Raw genomic sequence first — 20,957 nt, forward strand, 5'->3', positions numbered from 1 at the left:
CCCGTTACACATTCACACCCCTTGTAATAATTTATTGCAGCATTGTCAGCTCAGCATGATTGAAATAAAATGACTGCATGACAGTCATGCTGATAACATCATCAGCAATGATGCAATTTTAATTCCAGGGAAATTCCACTAACATTTGCTCAAGTTCCCTTTTAAGATCCATTTTGTAACTTTTTCCTATTTTAAAATGCTAAAGGGGGCGGCTTGATCTCATTTTATATTTAAGTCTGATGAATAATAATAATAAAAAAATATTGCTCTGCAAAGTTGAAAAGAAAATTGCTAATGAGTATAATGTATATATATATTCCGTGCATGTTTAGGATAAAACTGATTCAACGATCACACCACTGGTCTTCGTCTATACACCATCAATATATAAATAGAAGAGTAACTACTTTTTTAAATTCTTTTTTTGACTCATCCACATGCTTTTTCAATTAGAATAACATTTTGACAAAAAAATAAAATAATTTAATGAATCCTTGAAAAACACCAGAGTTTTTAACAATGTGATGGCAAAAGCAAATAAAAGAGAAACAGTCCCTTTGTACATCTGTTTTATTGCATGTTACAGATGCATGTGAATAATTATATTGGCAGCCAGTGAGTATTTAATTATGAAAGGTGGGTGGCAAATACAGCACAGCAATACAAAAACATGATCTGCATATTATAAAAGCACACATAGTGAGCACAGTCAGTATGACGTCTCTGACGCAAGCGCAGTTAGGGAACCTGAACTTCCGATCTTCTTAAACCTATTGGCTGCAGCAACAGCTATGTAGTTTTTCTGCAAAAAAGAGACAGGTGAAAGAGGATAGAGGAGAAATTAAGTGAGTAAGAAAGCATTTAGTATCTCAAGTGTTAAGAAAGTGGTAATTCATTGTGTGTTCTCACCTTCCACATTCGTCTGGCCATATACTTCTTGAGAAGAACTTGAGACTTGAGCACAATGTTGGTGCTCTTGGCTTTCTCAGTGATGTTGTTAAGCCACGGGTGTTTGAGACACTGTGTAGCACTCAGACGACCACTGTTAAAAAAGGACTTGGAATAAACACCACAAGTTGTATGAAGTACTTTTATTGTGTTTTTATGGTGTTTCACATCTTTTTTTAGAGCTTGATTGCCACTAGCTTTCATTGTATAGAAATGTGCAGCTCAGGCATTCTGTTAAGCATCTTCTTTTGTGTTACACAGAAGATTCTTATATATAGCTGACCCCAAATTTTGCTTTAGAAACTTTAGTGCATCCAAGATGTATGAGTTTCTTCCTCAAGAAAAGAGTTGGAGAAAAGTAGCATTACATCACTTGCTCACCAATGGTTCATATAGAGTGGTCTGATGTTTTTATCAGCTGTTCAGACTCTCACAGCAACCATTCACTGCAGAAGATCCATTGGTTAGCAAGTGATGTAATGCGACATTTCTCCAAATCTGTTCTAATGAAAAAAACAAAAACAAAAAATCTTGGATGGCCTAGGGGGCAAAATTTAAGCACATTTTAAATTTTGGGTAAACTATTCCTTTACATGTTTTTGGAGTGTCAAAAGAATGTCATTTTAAGATAAATTATCATATTGAGATGAAATTAGTATTAGTCTCTTGAATTTCAGTCTTTTCAATCTCACCTTCTTTCTCTGATCAGCAAGTTGGAGACGAAGTCCCTAGCCTCAGCAGACACATGCTCAAATGCATCCTCATCAAAGTACCTACACACATCCAACAGGGGGCGATGTTTACAGAAGATTCCATTTTAAAACGTTCTTTAGATTTGATGATTTCTATAAAGGTATTTCAGTGCTTGTTTGTAATTAGTCCATGTTCTGTTGTGTATAGAATCAATATAACAGTGACCTACCAGTTGCCCATAAGCACATTGTTGAGGGTCTGGCTGTCATCATCGCCCAGAAAAGGAGAGAGGCCACTTAAGCTAGAATAACAGAAACTGAATGTGATTTTAATTGTTTCTCCAGTTCAACATGAAGCTAACAGGTTTGCACAAGTTTCTTTTACTGTTTTGGCGGTGACACAGAATACTGCATAACACTGGTATTGCTTTAGTTAGACTAAGCAGTTGACCGAGTGACCCTGGATTCTGTTTTACTGCCTTGTTTGATATTTTTGGATTCACTCCCAGTACCTTCACTTGACATCACATCTGTTAGCTAATCTTTGTAAATAATTTGTATGAAATCGCTTATTAAAAAATAATAGAATTTGTTTTCATTGCCGACTTATGTTAATTATGGAGTGGTACAGCGAATTTTAAATTGGCTCAAATTATTGTGTAATTGTGAATTACATGTTCTGGTGTGTGTTAATGTGATTTACAGCATGTATGTGACAACTCCCAAAGTCCACATATCTGTAGGGAAGGAGACAAAATCGAAGTTCACCACCTCCGGAGCTAAGAATTCAGGCGTTCCAAATGAAACTTTGAGCTTCTCTCGTGGTTTATATCTGAAGAGAGACATGGAGAAGAGTCAATTGAACCATAAAAATAAGCCTTGGCTATAATATTTGAACTCTCAGAGGATTAACACATTCAAAAATACACAGTGGTCATGGAAAGGTATGTAAGGCAAATGTCATGCCAGTAAAAATGGCTGATGACAACACTAATCTTGATTTGAACTCATAATCATGTATGGATAAGTACAATACAATAGTAGTGTACAAGTATAAATCCCACCTCCTCGCTAGTCCAAAGTCAATAATTTTCACCTGATGGCTAGAGCGATTCACAAGTAGAATGTTCTCCGGCTGAAAAAGGTGATAAACTGTTACATGTTCCCCTCTGACATTCCAGTTTCCATAAGGCTTATGCTATAATCTCACTGAATCCCTTGAGAAAAGAACAAAATCACTGGCCTAAATCTGACAGAACAAAGGGACTCCTTTTTGTTTCATCTGTCACCTTGAGGTCCAGGTGAAGTACATACATCTGGTGCATGTACTGGACACCCTCACAGATCTGTTTCACAAAAACCATGGCATCCACCTCAGTCAGCGGACAGCTCTCATCCACAATTCTCTCGAACAACTCACCTCCCTCCACACTGAATAAAAAAAAAAAAAAGAGTAGTCATTTCATCTGCCATGTTGCACTTTAGCCAGTTGTGTTTTATTGCTTCATAAGGATCTCACTACTCACTACTCCAGGATCAGCACAACTTGATTCTTGACCTCAAAGGTTTCATAAAGTTGGAGGATGTTTGGGTGACTTAGCTGGTTCATGACTTGGATCTCATTTAGTGCCATATCCTGCAAAACAACATGAACAACATTGAGAAATTCATAATTTGTGATCTCTTTTGTTCTAGTGACATTAAAGACTACAGTAATGGCTGTTGAAAATTAAGCTTTAAAAATTATAAATAGAAATATTTCACAACATTACTGTTGTTGGTCATATTATATACAGCCTTGGTGAGCATAATAGACCGCTTCCGAAAACATCTAAAAATAAACTAAAAATAGGAAAGTATGCTTTTAGTTTACTTTTTATGTACTTCTCAATGTACTCTTAATAAATATACTTAAAATGACATTTAAGTATTCTTGACTTATACGTCCAAAAATTCTAAATATATTTGAGCTATACTCCTAGAATCCGTGTTTTCATTGTTATACAGTAGAGGGCGCTAGTACACATCTTCTGTACAGAATTTCCTAAAAAACACAACTGAAGAAGAAAAAGAAACAACAGATACTAACCCATCTAATCTAACAGGATCATCGTACATAAAACAGCATCAAAACTTTAACGTTATGAAATAAAATGTTGACAGATGAAGAGGTAATAATTGCAGTCAAACTTAGGGGTGTTGATTGACTCCATCTACATTTTAATTATCATTCTGAATCCAATTCATAGTTTTGTTTTTTCAAGTTTTGTTTGAAATGTTATTTCTTCATTTTTTATGAAACACGTTAAAGTGTTAAAAAAAATAATGCAAGAAGCTTGAATAAAATGTTTTGGTTTAGAAACAGATAATCTGTTCATTCTTTGGATGTTTTGTATGTTCAGATATTCATACCACAATATACAAATTAAAACCTAAATAGGGAAATTTAAAGTATGATGTAAAGTACACTTAAAGAAAACTTATGAGAATACTTGCAGTATAAAACTACTAAACTAGTAATTTACTGAGACTATACTTCAAAGTGTACAAAGTATTTAATTGGTAAACTATCAGTATACTTATAAGTTCACTTTTAGTGTAATTGCAGTACAAACTACAAACATAGAGGTAAACTAGTTGTGTACTCAAAATTTGCTAATGTTATACTTTTATATACTTTTATATACTAGAATGTGGGTCAATTTAGTCTCAATGAGTATTGAAACAGTACACTTACAAGTACTAGAACACTGATATTTGTATACTTGCTACATAAAGTGTACTTAAAAATATACTTGAACTTTACTTTAGTATACTTAGTAAAATAAACTTGAAGTATACTACTTTTTCGTAAGGGTAGCCCCAAGACCATAATCTGAACATATAAGAAGGAAAAATGACACAAACAACTGCAATGCTGCCAAGAAGTAAAAATAATTTTGCATAGTTTAATTGTTTCTTATAGCCTAGCTCTCATAGTGTTTTTAGATTTTTTGTCACAGAAGTAAATATCCAATTCGTGTTGTATGTTTCAAATAACCTTTAGTTTTTTATGGTACTGATATGTTATATAAATAAAAACAAACCAAGGTAGCAGAGCACTAGTTTGACATGTTATGGCATTTCTATTTAAAGTGCAAATGCTTTCAGTTATATTTGTGAAGTATTAAACATACACACAGATGAGGTCTGCTTACCCTTTCTCTGGCATTTCTTGTGTTGATGATTTTAGCAGCAAGTCTCATCCCTGTCTTAGTCTCTGTACATTTGTGCACCTTGCCAAATCGACCACTGATGAAACAGATATTTAATACAGTGGTAAAACAAAAAATATCAAAGGTGCACATAATTGTAAATTATTAGACTATTAGATTCAAGTGAAATAAATGCTAGCAGTTCCAGTAGACAGAAATGATCATCTCACCCTCCCAGCACTTCTCTGGTGTGGATACTGAAGGTATCACTGGGTGGAGGGTTAGACTTCAGCGACACAAACCGGTGAGCGAAAGGTGCAGGCTGAGGCGAAACATCATCTGAAAATAGCCAAGAGGACACTTTTTACAAGTCTTTTTCAGACAACTGTATTTTTGTCTGTCTATTTAAGTGGGAATCTTGTGTCAGCCCTCACTATGAGACATTCATGGTGTTGATATCTGATCTATAATGCTCTTCCTTTTGGGTTGGAGCAAGAACAGCTGACGGAGAGTGGATGATACAATAATGTGCCAGGGACAAAGGATTATCATATTCTAGATACTTCAGATTTCTAAAGTCAGTCTATAGGCCGCCTGTCACCTCTTTAACCTTTAAAAACTAATTCACACAAGCACTGTTCTGTCATTTGGTGGTTATTTTATACACTTCTGAAAACAATCTACTGAAATTGTCAATTACAAGTGAACTTGATTTCCTATTAAATTATATATATATATATATATATATATAGTAATATTTTTAATTGGTTTTTATTTTATCAGGAACATATGATAAAAATAATTTAAAAAACAGGTCACTTACCAATAACTTTAAAACATGTTTTAGGAGGGTTGTTGCTCTTCATTTGTACTGGATTCTTGTCTGTAGCTGGAGTTATTTTAATCTGTATTCCACCTGAAATGGGGTTTGAGGCTAAAACTGCTTCGGTCCCTTTATTAGCCAGAGGTGTTGATATCGTGTGGACCAAATCTGCCTTTCCACCAGTGACCTGTAATCTGTAAAATATGACTATTTATGAATCTATATATTAATGTTAAAAAGTTTAGGGTAACTTTCTTATAGTTTTAAAGTCACTTATGCTCACAGAGGCTGCATTTATCTGACCAAAAATTGTATATTTTATTTAATTCACTGACATTTGTTACTTTATGCTTCAATCAACTCAAGCCCTGCTCCAATAATGATCAATTGCAGTTTAAATTGGGAGACAAGCAATGCATCCATTGCTTGTTTTACCTTTGTAAGGAATTAGGGCCGCTCTGCACTTGTCTAAGTGCGAAAGCCTCTTTTGTGGCTGTAGTAACATTCAGACCCAATGTTTTTGGTGGTTTGTGGCTTGGCGGTAACAGTGTTGCATCTTGTGATGTTGTCATTTTTGTTGTAGTTGTATTTAATGATGACTTTCCAGAACTCTGCGCAGTTGCAACAGGAAGACCCAGACTTGTTTTGGGAAATGTTTGGATTGGTGTTGAATCTGGTGAAGTCAGCTTGGGAGGACTGTTGGGTACCAGTGAAGACGTACATTGAGGCATTACTGGAGCAACCAGTCCAGCTGTTTTCGGTATTGTATGAATTGGTAGGGTTACATTCACTGTTTCAGTTTGCTTCGGTCCGATTGTGTTGGGCAATACCCTAGCCTTTGTCACAGGAACAGGTGCTTTGGTGTTAAGCGGTGATGTTTTCCTGTCATCTTGGGCTTCTTTATTTGGTGGAGCAATAACAGACCTCTGGGATACCACTGAGGCAGCAATGATGGGTTTCAGGACATCATTCTCGTTTGGTGGCATGTTCTTATTTTCAGCCTTATTCATTTTCTGTGTTTGATGTTGAGATCGATCCAATCTTGGGCTTACAGTGGATGTTCCTCTTTCTCCCTTGATCTGCAATTTAGGTTCATGTTGACCTTTAACCTCTGTTGAATCTTTTTTAGGTTTATGGTCCTCTGTTCTCATTCCATTGTTTTCATTGATTTCTAACAAAATACCTGCACAAACAAAAGATAAGGTATAAGTATTTTTTGTGTGAAATATCCCAAATAAATATGCGTGAAAGTTACACTATTTACTCTTTAAATGTGTAAACCTAACATTCATAGCCAAAATTTGAAAATATTGTTTTTTTTTCATATAGCCGCTGGTGTTTTTTTAGTCAGGTGATTTATGGGTCTCCCTGTCATTCTTCAGTGTATAAATATTTAGCATGCTAACAGACCCGTCATTCAAATTTATGTCCATCAAAAATGACTGTGACAATTATGTTGCCCCACTTCACCTTTCCAAATGATATATATATAGTGTAATGAAATTTGATTGTAGTTACCTTTCTCCAAAGGCATATTAAAGGCATGGGGCACCATACATTCTCTGTCCAAGCGAACATAGACTTCCTCCTGTCAATAAAGAGTTATAAAATACCGTCTTATAACAGGATCGTCTTATATTCGGGACAGTGTGGTATGTTATTGTCAACACTAATGGATAAATGTTTTGATTATTTTATGCATGTACACCAGTTTTGCTGTTTGCTGCTTTAAATGCTCAAGCTCTTTAAACAGTAATGAATTCTGATTGGCTGTCAATGTTTTTTCATTCATCAGCTGGGGAAAAAACTTTCCTATTCTCATACATTTTTTAAAATACAGTTATCGTTCTTGGTGCTAATGGGCCTTAAATGTCTTGTATGGCATGCTGATTAATGCAGTGACTTTGCTATAGTCTTAAGAGTTAATGGAACCGTTTAAAAGCAATTCTGGCTGATGCACTTTCTTTCCACTGACCGCAGAGGTTCGAACAGGCAGTGACTTCCGTCTCTGTAGAGCCGCTAAAGGCACAGACTCTGTCTCACACCGTCTGTCCTCTAGACCTTTCATATTCAAGAGACAGAATAGAACATTGTTTAGACACCAACTTAGTTCCAAACCTGTATGAAATTTGTGGAACACAAAAGAAGATATTTTAAAGAATGTTGATAACTAACAATTTTGGTTTCCTTTGACAAAAAAGTACTTGGAAGTCAATAGGAACCCATACTGTTTGTTTGTTAACATTCTACAAAATACTTGCACTCAGCAGGATAAAAAACAAAAGTTTGGAACAACGTGAGTAAAAAATGATGACAGAATTTTCTGAATTTTGGATGGACTATCTCTTTAAGACAGTTTAATATATCTGATTGTCGCTGCATTCTGGCTCCGTACTGTGTGCCAGATCCTCCAGAGCTGTTTTCATCTCTAAGACTTTCTTTTCAAGAGAATCCAACAATCTGGTCTGAGCTGACAACTGGCTGGTCACGGTCTCCTGCAGTGTGCTGTGCTGAACGCAGGTCCCACACATGGGGCAACTTCTCTCTGGGCTCAAGAGGAGCTGCTCCACTTTTAACCGTAAGTCATCAACCTTGGCCTCCAGGGTTGTGGGGCTGGACGGAGGCACAGGGCATTTCATAGAGCCCTTGAAAGACATTGAATGAAGGCTGTGCTAGAGAGATGGGGAATAAAAAGAGGTACTGAAAAACAGGTCTTTTTGAGGTCAAAATTAGAAATAGGCCAATAGATTTACACACAGAAGTAAACATCATTATTGTTACTTCCAAATTTTTAATAGAAACCCTGCTGAAATAAATCCACTTATACCATGTTGGTTTGCTGATCTTAGCTGGTTTAAGATAGTCTCCCAGCAAAACCAGCTAAAAAGAACCCAAATTAAAAAAATAAAATAATAATAATAATAATAATAATAATAAATAGATCTAACTAAGACTGGTTAAACACAAAGTTTTGCGCACATAGCTGTCAAATAACAAGGACCTTTAAGCTTTATTTAACATTAAATCAATACAATTAATATGTAATTAATAACTAAGTTAACAATATTACAATTAAATACATGACATTAAATCACTAGTATTAAAATTATTAAATACCCTAATATTTAAATAATATTTTTAGCTGTACCACTTTTTCAGATTCATAACTTTTTAATTTAAAGTTCTGCAGTATGACAAGTGAACTTTTTTAAAAGCAGAAATATCCCATAAGTATGTTTTCTGTAACTACAGATATACACACACAGTAAGTAAAAAAAGTGGAATAGTACGGTATGAAATAAAGCATAGCTTTCCTCCAGCTTAACAGACTGTAAGATTCATCTTAATAATGTCTTCAGATTCAACTATAATTCAAAAAAATTCACACCCACCTGTAAAGATGTTTGAGCAGTTTAAGTACATGTGTTTTCCGCCAAGGGTTTGAACAGACTGTTCTCTGGTGTTTTGTGGAAGCTTGCAGAGTACCAGTCTGCCAGATTCCTCTTTTATCACTCTGTGGCCACCTCACCAGAAATAGGCAGACAAGAGGAGGGGGGCTAACAAACAGTAAACTGATAATAGAGGCACGCAGAGCTGGCCCTGCGGAGGGGGCACAAAGTCTTTCCAAGACAAAAAGAGTAGAGACAGCAAAGCATGAGCTTAACAAATGTGAGACACGTACCTCTAGTGTTCTACCATGCACTGCTAACAACAGCAGCTTTAATGGAATAAATTCTCTAATTTACATATAAATTACATATTGAAACAAGAATAAAACTTTGCATGAGAAGTATTAAGTAAAGTTACTAAAAACTATAATGTGCAAGAATTAAAGCTGCAGTAGGTAACTTTTGTACAAATATATCTTTTACATATTTGTTAAACCTGTCATAATGTCCTGACAGTAGAATATGAGACAGATAATCTGTGAAAAAATCAAGCTCCTCTGGCTCCTCCCAGTGGTCCTATTGCCATTTGCAGAAATGCATCGCTCCCGTTAAGAAACAACCAATCAGAGCTGCGGTCCCTAACTTTGTTTGTGTTCAAAATGTAGAAAAATGTATATAATAAGCGAGTACACCATGAATCAAACCAAACCGTGTTTTTAGCTTGTCCTGAATCACTAGGGTGCACCTATAATAAGTGTTTATTCGGACTATTTTAAATTGCTTCGGGGGTACCGCGGCGGAGTAACCCAGTACCTTTGTGATTCTTCATAGACATAAACAGAGAGAAGTAGTTCCGGCTACGATGTTCATCCGCAAGACGCAAGCAGTTCTGTTTATTAACCGCTAGAGCGTCAAAAGTTACCAACTGCAGCTTTAAGAAAGAAATACATAGATTTAATAAGTTGAATGGTCCCGTTTAAGTTCAGCCTATAGGGAGGTGATATGACCAAAATATTATATGATAAATTTTATAATAATATAACAATACATATCTCGATATAGCTATTATTACTTTATTTGTTATTAAAATGAAGCAAATTACAAGCACAGCAGAACAAATAGATATGTAAAATAATCAAATAACTTGTAGTAAGAAATATTACAAAATTTGAATTAAGTGTATAAAGACACTGCATAGACTTCAGTGTATCAATCAGCAGCAGGAATACAAGGCTGCTGGCCCTTTAAGACCAATCCAATATACTGAAACACATCCGGTTTTCATTTAACACCTAAGCGACTGGCATAACTGTGTGTGTATTTGACCATTCAAGCACAATATAAAAGAAAAATTTGTAGAAAATAACTTTCTTCTGCTATCCAATCCTTGTACCTCCTGCAGAATTTTTGTCTGTCCATGACATTTGTCCTGGAGAGACGTGACTTCTTTGCTGCCATTCTTGACACCAGGCCTTTGTCCAAAAGTCTTCGCCTCACTGTGCACACAGATGCCCTCATACCAACTTCACCAAAAATCCTTCCCATGTGTTCAATTTCTAAGAAAATTTATATTTTATTGTAATCATAATGCAAAACCTGATTTCTAACCAAAAATATCAAAACCTTGACAGAAAGTAGTCTTTTAAAATATCTAAACATATCTAAGTGTAAAACCTAATCAAATGAATAAATTGTCTAAAAAAAAACAAACAATTGGAAACCAAAAGCCTCTGTATCTATGTGAAGAACATAGGAAGCTATACAGGTAACACATTACACTTTATTTTAATGCCACCAGATGGCACAATTCTCACTTCAAAAATGTTATTTTATATTCTTTCATTGTTTTAAATGTGAAATATTGCATTGTGTTGAAAAATAATAACTCTAATGGAAAACAACTTATTAAAATTGTATAAATATTGCACAGCATCATAAATTCCCCTCAAAATTCGAGAGGATCAGAAATTATTGAACAAAGGCATCACATTGTAAACTAAAAACAATTTTCCATTTCAAGGCTTTGGTCACTTGACCACGGAGGAGACAAGTGTGACCCTTAAATGAACTTGATCAAGTGTGCTACTCTTTATTTTCATGCATGCTTCCTTACCACTCCAAAGGTGAATATAACATTTAAGCAGTATGCTACGCAGATATATTTGCATACTGCAGACTATAGCAAAAGCTCTAACAATAGACTTTATTCTGCGATAACTATATACAACGTCAAGCCGCCCAGCCCTTGTTCAGCCACTACAGTCATTAAACAACAGCATTTATACTAAAAGTCTCTTTATTGCGAGAAGTGGAACAGTATAAAAAAAAAAAAAAAAAAAAACTAAAAAGTTTTCATATACACATGAGAGTTTGAACAAATTTAGCTGAGGGAGTCATCACACCCAACTGTAAAATTTTTTACTTGACCACAATAGGTCCTTATGCATCAGCCACAGACAGATAAAAACTAGTCTAAATTTTCAGACATCACAGAAAAATATAAAACAAGAAAGAGCAAAACACATTAAGAGAACCATGTGGAATTAAGTCACTGTAACGATGCGTTATGCATTCACATGCGGAAGCGATCTGAAAAGTTTGGAGATTGGGGCACTGTGAGAGACACGTCACTCTTTTTCAACTCCATTGGCTTGTAGCGTCTGATTGGCTGGGCCTTGCGCACCTTTTGAAAAAGACAGAATTAGTTACAATATAAATCAGCCACGTAAAGTGATGAGGAATTTAAAAAAAAATGTGTAAGGGCAGATAAATATTTGACTACTTGATCATAATTTTCACAACTTTCCAGGCCTCGGAGAATAGGCAACATCATTCTGAAATCGCTTACCTGTTCCTGCCGTAGCCTTGCAGTCTCCTCCCTTTCCTGCTCCTCTCGTTCTCTGGCCCGCTCCTCTTCCATACGAGCCTTCATTGCCTCCTTTTCACTCAACTCCTTTTCGAACTCCATTCGTTCCTTGGCTCTCCGTTCTGTGGCCAACTGGAAGCCCTCTGGAACTGCAGAATTAGTAGTATTGGCTTAAGAAAGTGCCGAAGGTGAATAAAGAGGACCAGATGAAGTGGTCAGGTAGAGGTGATGACGGCAATGAAAATTGGAAGGAAGCGAGAGTTGGTTTTGGGAGTTAGCTGTGCACTTCAACAAAACTCACACAAAGCAAGCTAGCCCAAGGAAGTTCAAACTGGAGACAGTACACCATGTGTAGCGCAACACTAACTGGAAAGATCACAAAAACATTTACTACAACAACATACCCAAGATGGAGCGATTCTCTTTTTTCGGTATAAATGGTTCTTTGTGCATTACATTGTTTGGCCGTGCCTTAAAACATGCGGCTTCAGCCTGTCGTTTCAACTCCTCTTTCATCTGGAGAAAGATTTTAAAAGAATGTACCAGTTAGAACAGATTGTAAATGTTACAAATGCAAAGACAGACTTAAAAGTGAGTTCCACTGAATAACTAGTTGCAAGTATGCAAACACAAATGCTAAGCCAGCACACTGAACGTGTGGTCCAGTAGAACCCAATTTTAACAACAGATGATCCATGGAAGATCTTACCATCTGTTCCCAGCGTTCACCCTTTGACGCTCCTCGTTCATCAATCATCAGCTTGAAAGGAGCAGGTTTGGTGGGCTCTACTACCTTTTTCTCAGGGAGGTGCACTTCATGGAAGTCAGGAAGGGGTTGGGCCTTAAACTTGGGTACCTGTGAGATTTGGTGAGAGTCATTTAGGCACAATTATGAAATGAAAAGCAATAAGACTGTCAGCTACTCAACGAAAGAAAATACCTCTTCATTTCTCATTTCCTCCAGCTTCTTCTCCTTCATGACCCTTCGTTCACGCTCACGTTCCTCAAATGAGAAAGGGCACATTTCTACCTGGCTCTTGACTGGCAGTTTGGGTTGGAAGGGCAGGAAGTGGGGCACAGCATGTGCCTTAATTGGAGCAGGAGGCTTCTCCTGAAGGTGCAAAGGGATTGAGTCAAATCAGTTTCATGATTTTAAATAAAGATAAATCAAATAAAAAAAAGGGCACAGGATTAAAAATGTACCTCTTCTTTTTTCTTTTCAATTCGCACACGGTTTTTAAGAGCAAATGCAGGTGATTCTGGAACAGTCGGATTTAGAACTTTCTTCTCTGGGACACCCTTTATGGTGTGAAGAAAAGAGAAATGGAATTATATAAAAATAAAGAGACGTCACCCCCATGGCTAAACAAACCCAAAAAGGGGTTGACAGAACTGTTACCAACCACGACTTCCTCCAGAATTCGAGTTGGTAGCGGTCTGGGATGGAATGTGTGGTCCTCTTTTTCCTCAGGCTTCTTACTGGCCTGCCGCTCCTGAAGTCGCTTCTCAATCTCCAGCTGGAAGCCCTCAGGCTTGGTAACTTCTTTACTTTCCGGCTTTTTAGGAACCAAAGCCCCTTCTAGAATCTTTCTGTTGAGTTCTAGAGCTTTGAACTTAAACCTGAGATGGTAGAAGGAAAGTTTTAAGAGACTTTCTTGTGCTCAATTAAAATTAAGCATTAACAAACAAGTCTCAGCAAAACTTACTGCTGCATTTTTTCTGCTTCCTCAGCCTCAATTTCTGCAGTGCTTTTCACCATCGTGGGACGATGTCTCTGGCGAGTCAGTAGCTGTGGCGTTTTGGGGTGTGTGATTTTTGGCTTCTCAGCCTTCACTGGTGATGGTCCTGCAAATAAAATAGGTAAAATTAGTCAAAAGAAGCCTGGAGGGTAAATTACAGATCATATATCAGAGGAAATTAAATTAATGAAGATGTAAGAATTAAATGGATCCCACTGAAAATATATTAGAAAAAAAAACAAAAAAAAAAAACACACATGGTGCCAAAACTACAGTGGGTGAATAAATGCTTTAACAGCAATCCTAACAACATTCAAGGCTATGAAGACACCAGAAACAGGGTCCGAGTAGACGCACCTCTTTCCTGGCTCTGCCGACTGCGCAGGTGATAGCGGCTGGGAGTGCGTTTCTGAAACTGCTCAATCTGCTGGGCCATCGGCACATAGGCTCCTGCCTCATCAAGCTTCCTCTTGCCTCTGGAGAGGTTGAAGGGTTTGGGAATTGTCGTTCCCTTTGGAGCCTTCAACTACAAAACGAGACAACATTCAAATCACATGAAAACAAGCAGCAGCTTCAAAAAGAATCCAACTACTCATCCAAGAGCCTGTACTCACAGGGGAAGATGGGTGCTTGCGGAGCTGTGAGGTGAAGTCCACCTCCTTGTACGAGCTGTCTTCTGCAGAGCCTACATCCATGTGGTTCTTCAGCCTGCTATCAGAGCAGAAATGGAACTCTTTGGGAATGGTGGTGGACAGCACATGCTTCTTAGGAGGCTGACCTTTAAAACACCAAGAACAGACAGTGAAATACAAAAAAAATTTATAATAATTTTAATGCTTGCATTAAAAATAGGCAGTTTGACTCACTGCCTGCCAGTGCAGCTCTGTAGCTGGCCTCGTTCTTCCGACGCTGTTCTGCCACCTCTTTCTGCAATGCCTCAATGCGTTCCAGCTCTTGCTGTTCTGTGCTTTTCTGTCTGAAATTCAAAAGACAGCATATATAACTTAATGCTTTAATACTAAACCCTTCTGATAAGTTGAAGTTAAATCAACTGGCAAGACACGGGGGAGTTGACCAGCAAAGTTTTGAAGTTGTATGATTTCATGTTCTGAAAAGTCTCGAATGCTGACCAAGGCTTCAGTCATTTTACAATTACAGTAAAACATTTAAAATCCGTTTCAAGTTTAAAATTGTAATTTATTCCTGGGATGAAACTTACTACTACAGAAAATTATTCTAATGTGTTGATTTACTCAAGAAACCTTTGTTCTTATTAAATGTTATTTAATAACATCATATAAGTCTTTAATACATCTCTGCTGATTTAAGATATTAATTTCTTTAAAAAAATAAAACCACACACTACAAAACTACACCACCACCTTAACCCAAACTTTTGAACCATAGTGTAGTTTGCCTTTGCTGACTATTCAGACTAATAAGAGTTTCACTTACTGTGTAGTGTTGGAGGCAGAGGCAGTATCTGAGGTCTTAGAGGAAATTGCTGGCTTGCTTCTCAGCCGGACACTGCTCCTCGCACCAGCACCACTGCGTCGCACAGTTCTGGATGTTGAGCTTCTGTGAGGAGATAAAACAAAATAAATATATATATATATATATATATATATAAAAAAAGTATAATTCAAGTAACATCCCACATTACAAGCCAGGTCACCAGTGAGGTCTACTAAAAGCCCACTAGGTGCACTCCAAAGCTGGGCAAATGCATTTCTCAGTTAATTTTACCTTCGCCGCTGATCAAAAACTCTCCTTGCTGTGGCAGCAGGTACAACTCTATGCAGCGAGACAAAGTGGCTAATTGAGCACCCTGTAATAGACTAAACACTTATCTAAATTTAGGAGAACATACCTTCTTTTCTTTACATGAGGGGGTGTTGCAGGCTTTTCATTTCTAGGCACAGGCCGTTTGGACACTCTGCAAAAAGAAACAAAAGTGTCAACCGATGTAAGAAAAGAGTAAGAAAAATGGACTGTTTAATAGGGTGTATAAATAACAAATAAGGTCTCATTTACCTGCGTGGTTGAGCAGGAACCGATGTCTGGGCCTGACTAGGAGCTGCTGTAGTTCTGCCGTTCCCCCATGATGTGACTATGTTAGATGGGACCTCTGTAGAGGTGCTTTCTTTGACATCTGAAGCAAAGGAAATATTAAAGGGACAATTCAGCCAAAAATGAAAATTCATGACAATAAAACAATTAACCTTTAAAACTTAACACTTTAAGAATACTAGTGCAAAACAAACAAATTTGTTTCCAATTATTTTTTTTATTAAAACAGTTTTTCCCCAACCTGTACTTGTTGTCTCATCTTGTTTGATCATGGGAGACACCACAGCTTTGAGTCTGTTGGTGTTGTGGACTTCATCAAATGGCTTTGTGGTCCGTAAAGGGGTGGTGAGCTGTTCCATAATGCCACTTTTAGGAGCTGCCTTCAACTCTAATAGTAAAACAAAGACAGTTGGATATTATAGAAAATAAAAATATATAAATAAGATAATAAACAAAAATATGTACATTGTAAAGAGTAAAAAGCCTTACCAAACCACCGGTCAGCATTATCCTGAGGGTCCAGGGCAAAATCATCTATTGACTCTATGACATGAGAAGGGGCATCCCATGTGTACGCATCAACAGAGTCCCCTTCCATATTCACACAGGAAACTTCTGCAAAATAATAAGAGCTTTAAATAGTTCAAACAGAATATGTAACAATGCTATAATAGTAAAGCAGAAAATTACATTTCCTGCGTAGCGATGCCTAAAATGGCAGCCATTGGCTAAAATCCGACTTAAGGCCCAAACTACAAAAGAAGCGCTCGATTTATCCAACAACTATGGATTATAAAATTAACTTACGTATAGTGTATTAATATGATAAAATATCTTAATTTCAGAACCAGCACTTTACACGATCATTTCAGAATCAGTTCACATGAAATACCCGCCTGCGTCGCTCATTACTCAAAATTACGAGGGAAAACGTAAACAAGCGAAACCTAAATAAGATCTTCACATATGTCAAGATCACAATAATCAATTGAAAGAACAAAAAAAAAAAAAAAACTTTGAAATCGGTCGGTCTATTACCGTTACATTGAACATCAACTTAAAAGTTTGTCTTGCAAGGCTAACCTGTTACGGTCCGATACAAACGCACCAATTAAAAAAATTTAAACGCAGCAGCTGAGTAAATTTCAAAATATGACATTTCTTATAAATGTGAAAAACCTATACTTACGCTTCAAACCAATGCCTCCTACCACAACCTAAAAGGCTGGTCAAATGCAGTAAAAATGGTAAATCAACAAACGCTCGCACCTTCCTGCCACAAACAATCCGACGCGAATACTAGTTTGAATGTTGGGGCCGTTAGAACTGCTTTTACGAATCAGCCAATCAGAGGGCTCAAAGTTGCGCGTCTCGTTTCCTATTAGCTTAGCGTTTGTGACGCAATAACCACGTGACTAGCTGAAAGTATGGGATTTAAATCCTGCCATGATTCAAAACTGAAAATACAGTTCTGAAAGGTTGAAACGAAGTGTTCGAAAACTCAAAATCTTACAAAAAAAAGTTTCGCAAGTTCGAAAAATAAGATTTGCAAGCTTGCAAAATGTAAAAAAAATAAAAATATCTCTGCAAACATTATGTTGTTTTTTGAGATTTCCTTCTTCAGAACTGCAACATTTTTTTACGATGTTGCGCAAAGAATTTTTCAGAGTTTCAAATTTGTCAGTGTTCTCCCACTGTATTAGATTGTTTTCCAGGTTAGAAACCTTGTAAATGGTGATCTGAAAAATGGTGTGCGAATGTGTGAAAAACAAGTTTTGAAACTCTGAAAACAGAGCTTTGCAGGCTTGCAAAGTGGTAAAAAAAATTAAATCTCTTCAAACATAATTTTGTTTTTGAGTTTTCCTTCTTCAGAAGTGCAACACTCTTTTTAATGGTGTTGTGCAATCATTTTTTCAGGGTTTCGAATTTGTCACTGTTCTCCCAGTGTATAGTTTGTTTTCAAGATTTGAAACTCTGTAAATAGTGATCTGAAAACTGGTGTGCAAACAGGTGAAAAAAAGTTTTGAAACTCTGAAAACAGAGGTTCGAAAGGGCGAAACTTATTACATTACATTACATTTGCACTCCTATGCAGACTATTTTTTCAGAGCCGAGTTTACAACACCCACTTTGCGGAGATACGCTCACACAGTTGTGAGTTTGCGACTCACGTGATTTGTGGCAGTGTTGTCACGCAGCCCTCTGCTCTGAAACTCTGAAACTCAGACTGAGCGAAAATGAAGCTTCGCAACCTCGTAACTAAAAAAAGAAAGCCTGGAGGGAGGGCCTTCTGCTCTTGGCCAATGCTTTGCTGTCTGCTGACGTACAGTCCAATCACAAGTCGTATTTACCTGAAAGGTGGGATTGACCGACTGCTCCGCCAATGACAAAAGCGCACAGGATACGCAAAATAAACGGTCCTAAAATTTAAAATAAGGTTACCAACTTGTCGCTGGAATTCACCATACAATTGCCAGCAGCCACTAAGTTTACCACTGATAGTCCGGCGGTGCATCAGTATACACACTTTCCTCACCTGGCGACTCACTTTCCTCAACTCAGTTTCTTTTTCGGGGTGGGGGCTGGTAGTACTGGCACCTGGTTACTGGCTACTCAAGAATTAATGTTCAATGAATATAAAAATGTAAAACATTTTTTTTTCATGGCTTAAATTATAAGGACATTCTAAATGTATTTATTAATTCTGCAAGCTTCATTGCGAAGTGAATGCTTTTGGACTCTTAGGACGTGTTTTTGTTGGGTTTTTGTCGGTGACTCAAAATGTAAGCATCCTCTCTCAATCCGTCACAAACAGCGTATGAGGACAATGGAAGCAATAAAAAACAACAAATATACACTTTCTATAACAAGTTTCAGTTAGCTTACACGTAAAGCTTTTAAATAATATAATAAAGAAATACAGATAACTAGGGATGCACGATAATATCGGCACAACATCGGTATCGGCCGATAAAAGCTTAAAATGACCATTATCGGTATCGGCCGATATGAATATTTCTGCCGATGAGCCAAACCGATATTCTCCAAGTAAAATAATTGACCTGTTTTTCAGATGTGAATGTCTGTCTACATTTGTAAAATAATAAATTTATGGTAGAATCAGTACAGAAGAGATACATGGATTTCTCTTCAGTAAAATTAAAGTTTAAATATATCAGTATATATTTGTAAATATATCAGTATATATTTGTATATATATCGATATCGGTATCGGCATCGGCCAAAATTATTTAGAAAATATCGGCATATCGAATATCGGCCAAAATCCAATATCGTGCATCCCTACAGATAACAGATAGAATAGAAACATTACAGAGCAAGCTAGTGTTAGAGGTCTTTTTTTGCCTTTGTTAATACTAAAAGAAAACCAATAGAATACAAAAGATTAGAAAGCTTAATATTATTCTTTTTTTTTAAGAATAGTGAGTGTTAGAGTTAGAGGCTCAAATACATTTGGAAAAGATCGGTTTTAAGCTGTATATATATATATATATATATAGTCGCGGGCTGAAGAATCACACGGCAGGCTGTGGTGAAAGTTTAAAGCCCCGGAGGGTGTATTTATTGGTGGTTGTGTTCGTAAAGGTGCCAGGGGTGTCCGGTGCTCGTCCTCGGTGCTGCGTGATCCTGTTCTCCGGCCGGCTGAGTGCAAGGAGAATCGGTGTTCGGTGCTCAGGTGGCGGGCTGGTCTGTCACTCGCTTTCTGGAGCGGTAAGAGACACACCATTAGCTGGCTTTCTGCTGGAGAACTTTCTCACCCGTGTCTTCTCGGGTGCAGCTTTTGTAGTCGTCCTCTGAGCGGTATTTTAATAAAAGTAAAACATACACTGTACACCTTTCTGAATATTTAAATATAATATCTAAATATTATTTTGGATGCATGAGGAATGCGTGAGGAAAGTGAGTCGCCAGGTGAGGAAAGTGTGTATACTGATGCACCGCCGGACTATCAGTGGTAAACTCAGTGGCTACTGGCAATTGTATGGTGAATTCCAGCGACAAGTTGGTAACCTTATTTTAGAACCAGACCGCAAGCCATCCGGGACCGTCTTGTGGCCAGAAATCTGCGCATCCTCTGTTTGCGTATCCTGTGCGCTTTTGTCATTGGCGGAGCAGTCGGTCAATCCCACCTTTCAGGTAAATACGACTTGTGATTGGACTGTACGTCAGCAGACAGCAAAGCATTGGCCAAGAGCAGAAGGCCCTCCCTCCAGGCTTTTTTTTTTTAGTTACGAGGTTGCGAAGCTTCATTTTCGCTCAGTCTGAGTTTCAGAGTTTCAGAGCAGAGAGCTGCGTGACAACACTGCCACAAATCACGTGAGTCGCAAACTCACAACTGTGTGAGCGTATCTCCGCAAAGTGGGTGTTGTAAACTCGGCTCTGAAAAAATAGTCTGCATAGGAGTGCAAATGTAATGTAATGTAATAAGTCTCGCCCTTTCGAACCTCTATTTTCAGAGTTTCAAAACTTTTTTTCACCTATTTGCACACCGGTTTTCAGATCACTATTTACAGAGTTTCAAATCTTGAAAACAAACTATACACTGGGAGAACAGTGACAAATTCGAAACCCTGAAAAAATGATTGCACAACACCATTAAAAAGAGTGTTGCACTTCTGAAGAAGGAAAACTCAAAAACAAAATTATGTTTGAAGAGATTAAATTTTTTTTACCACTTTGCAAGCCTGCAAAGCTCTGTTTTCAGAGTTTCAAAACTTGTTTTCACACATTTGCACACCAGTTTTCAGATCACCATTTACAAGGTTTCTAACCTGGAAAACAATCTAATACAGTGGGAGAACACTGACAAATTTGAAACTCTGAAAAATTCTTTGCGCAACATCGTAAAAAAATGTTGCAGTTCTGAAGAAGGAAATCTCAAAAACAACATAATGTTTGCAGAGATATTTTTATTTTTTTTACATTTTGCAAGCTTGCAAATCTTATTTTTCGAACGTGCGAAACTTTTTTTTGTAAGATTTTGAGTTTTCAAACACTTAGTTTCAACCTTTCAGAACTGTATTTTCAGTTTTGAATCATGGCAGGATTTAAATCCCATATGAAAGAACCAGAAGCAAAACAGATGGACATTTAAAACTGACTAAAGTTAATAAAGTTTAATAAATGAATTATTCTGCTGTTTTACAAAGCGATCTTTTTTTATGTCAGTTATTAAAAACTAATAATCTTAACCCGTTCAATCCCAAATTTTCCC

The 20,957-nt window shown here is 37.1% G+C and overlaps 2 protein-coding genes across 9 annotated transcripts; both read right to left on the reverse strand.

The window, feature by feature from the left end:
* Positions 1-552: 552 nt before the first annotated feature.
* Positions 553-10,982, reverse strand: LOC127944842 (myosin light chain kinase 2, skeletal/cardiac muscle). 4 transcript variants are annotated; one of them, XM_052541153.1, is made up of 16 exons: positions 9,050-10,780; positions 8,053-8,324; positions 7,633-7,718; positions 7,176-7,245; positions 6,093-6,840; positions 5,658-5,851; positions 5,065-5,173; positions 4,838-4,931; positions 3,167-3,276; positions 2,930-3,071; positions 2,705-2,775; positions 2,344-2,472; positions 1,871-1,942; positions 1,641-1,721; positions 910-1,042; positions 553-802 (listed from the first exon to the last, which is right to left on the reverse strand). In XM_052541153.1, the coding sequence occupies exons 2-16, from the start codon at positions 8,312-8,314 to the stop codon at positions 710-712; spliced, it is 2,394 nt and encodes a 797-aa protein (XP_052397113.1). In that variant the 5' UTR covers positions 8,315-8,324; positions 9,050-10,780; the 3' UTR covers positions 553-709. The 4 variants fall into 4 exon arrangements, 3 of the variants coding, with proteins under 3 accessions (XP_052397113.1, XP_052397112.1, XP_052397114.1); XM_052541152.1 differs by having other exon boundaries at positions 8,053-8,329; positions 9,050-10,778; XM_052541154.1 differs by lacking the exon at positions 9,050-10,780 and having other exon boundaries at positions 7,833-8,191.
* Positions 10,983-11,121: 139 nt separating this feature from the next.
* LOC127944843 (targeting protein for Xklp2-like) lies at positions 11,122-17,067 on the reverse strand. Of its 5 annotated transcripts, none has more exons than XM_052541157.1 (18): positions 16,911-17,067; positions 16,211-16,336; positions 15,963-16,109; positions 15,686-15,803; positions 15,522-15,587; positions 15,398-15,445; positions 15,107-15,229; positions 14,518-14,627; positions 14,266-14,429; positions 14,009-14,177; positions 13,619-13,757; positions 13,316-13,532; positions 13,116-13,211; positions 12,853-13,023; positions 12,622-12,768; positions 12,317-12,428; positions 11,895-12,061; positions 11,122-11,729 (listed from the first exon to the last, which is right to left on the reverse strand). In XM_052541157.1, the coding sequence occupies exons 2-18, from the start codon at positions 16,317-16,319 to the stop codon at positions 11,619-11,621; spliced, it is 2,214 nt and encodes a 737-aa protein (XP_052397117.1). In that variant the 5' UTR covers positions 16,320-16,336; positions 16,911-17,067; the 3' UTR covers positions 11,122-11,618. The 5 variants fall into 5 exon arrangements, with proteins under 5 accessions (XP_052397117.1, XP_052397116.1, XP_052397115.1 ...); XM_052541156.1 differs by having other exon boundaries at positions 11,238-11,729; positions 11,895-12,082; positions 16,211-16,333; XM_052541155.1 differs by having other exon boundaries at positions 11,238-11,729; positions 11,895-12,082.
* Positions 17,068-20,957: the final 3,890 nt, after the last annotated feature.

The sequence above is a fragment of the Carassius gibelio genome, chromosome A23 (assembly GCF_023724105.1).
Source record: "Carassius gibelio isolate Cgi1373 ecotype wild population from Czech Republic chromosome A23, carGib1.2-hapl.c, whole genome shotgun sequence".
Lineage (NCBI taxonomy): Eukaryota > Metazoa > Chordata > Actinopteri > Cypriniformes > Cyprinidae > Carassius > Carassius gibelio.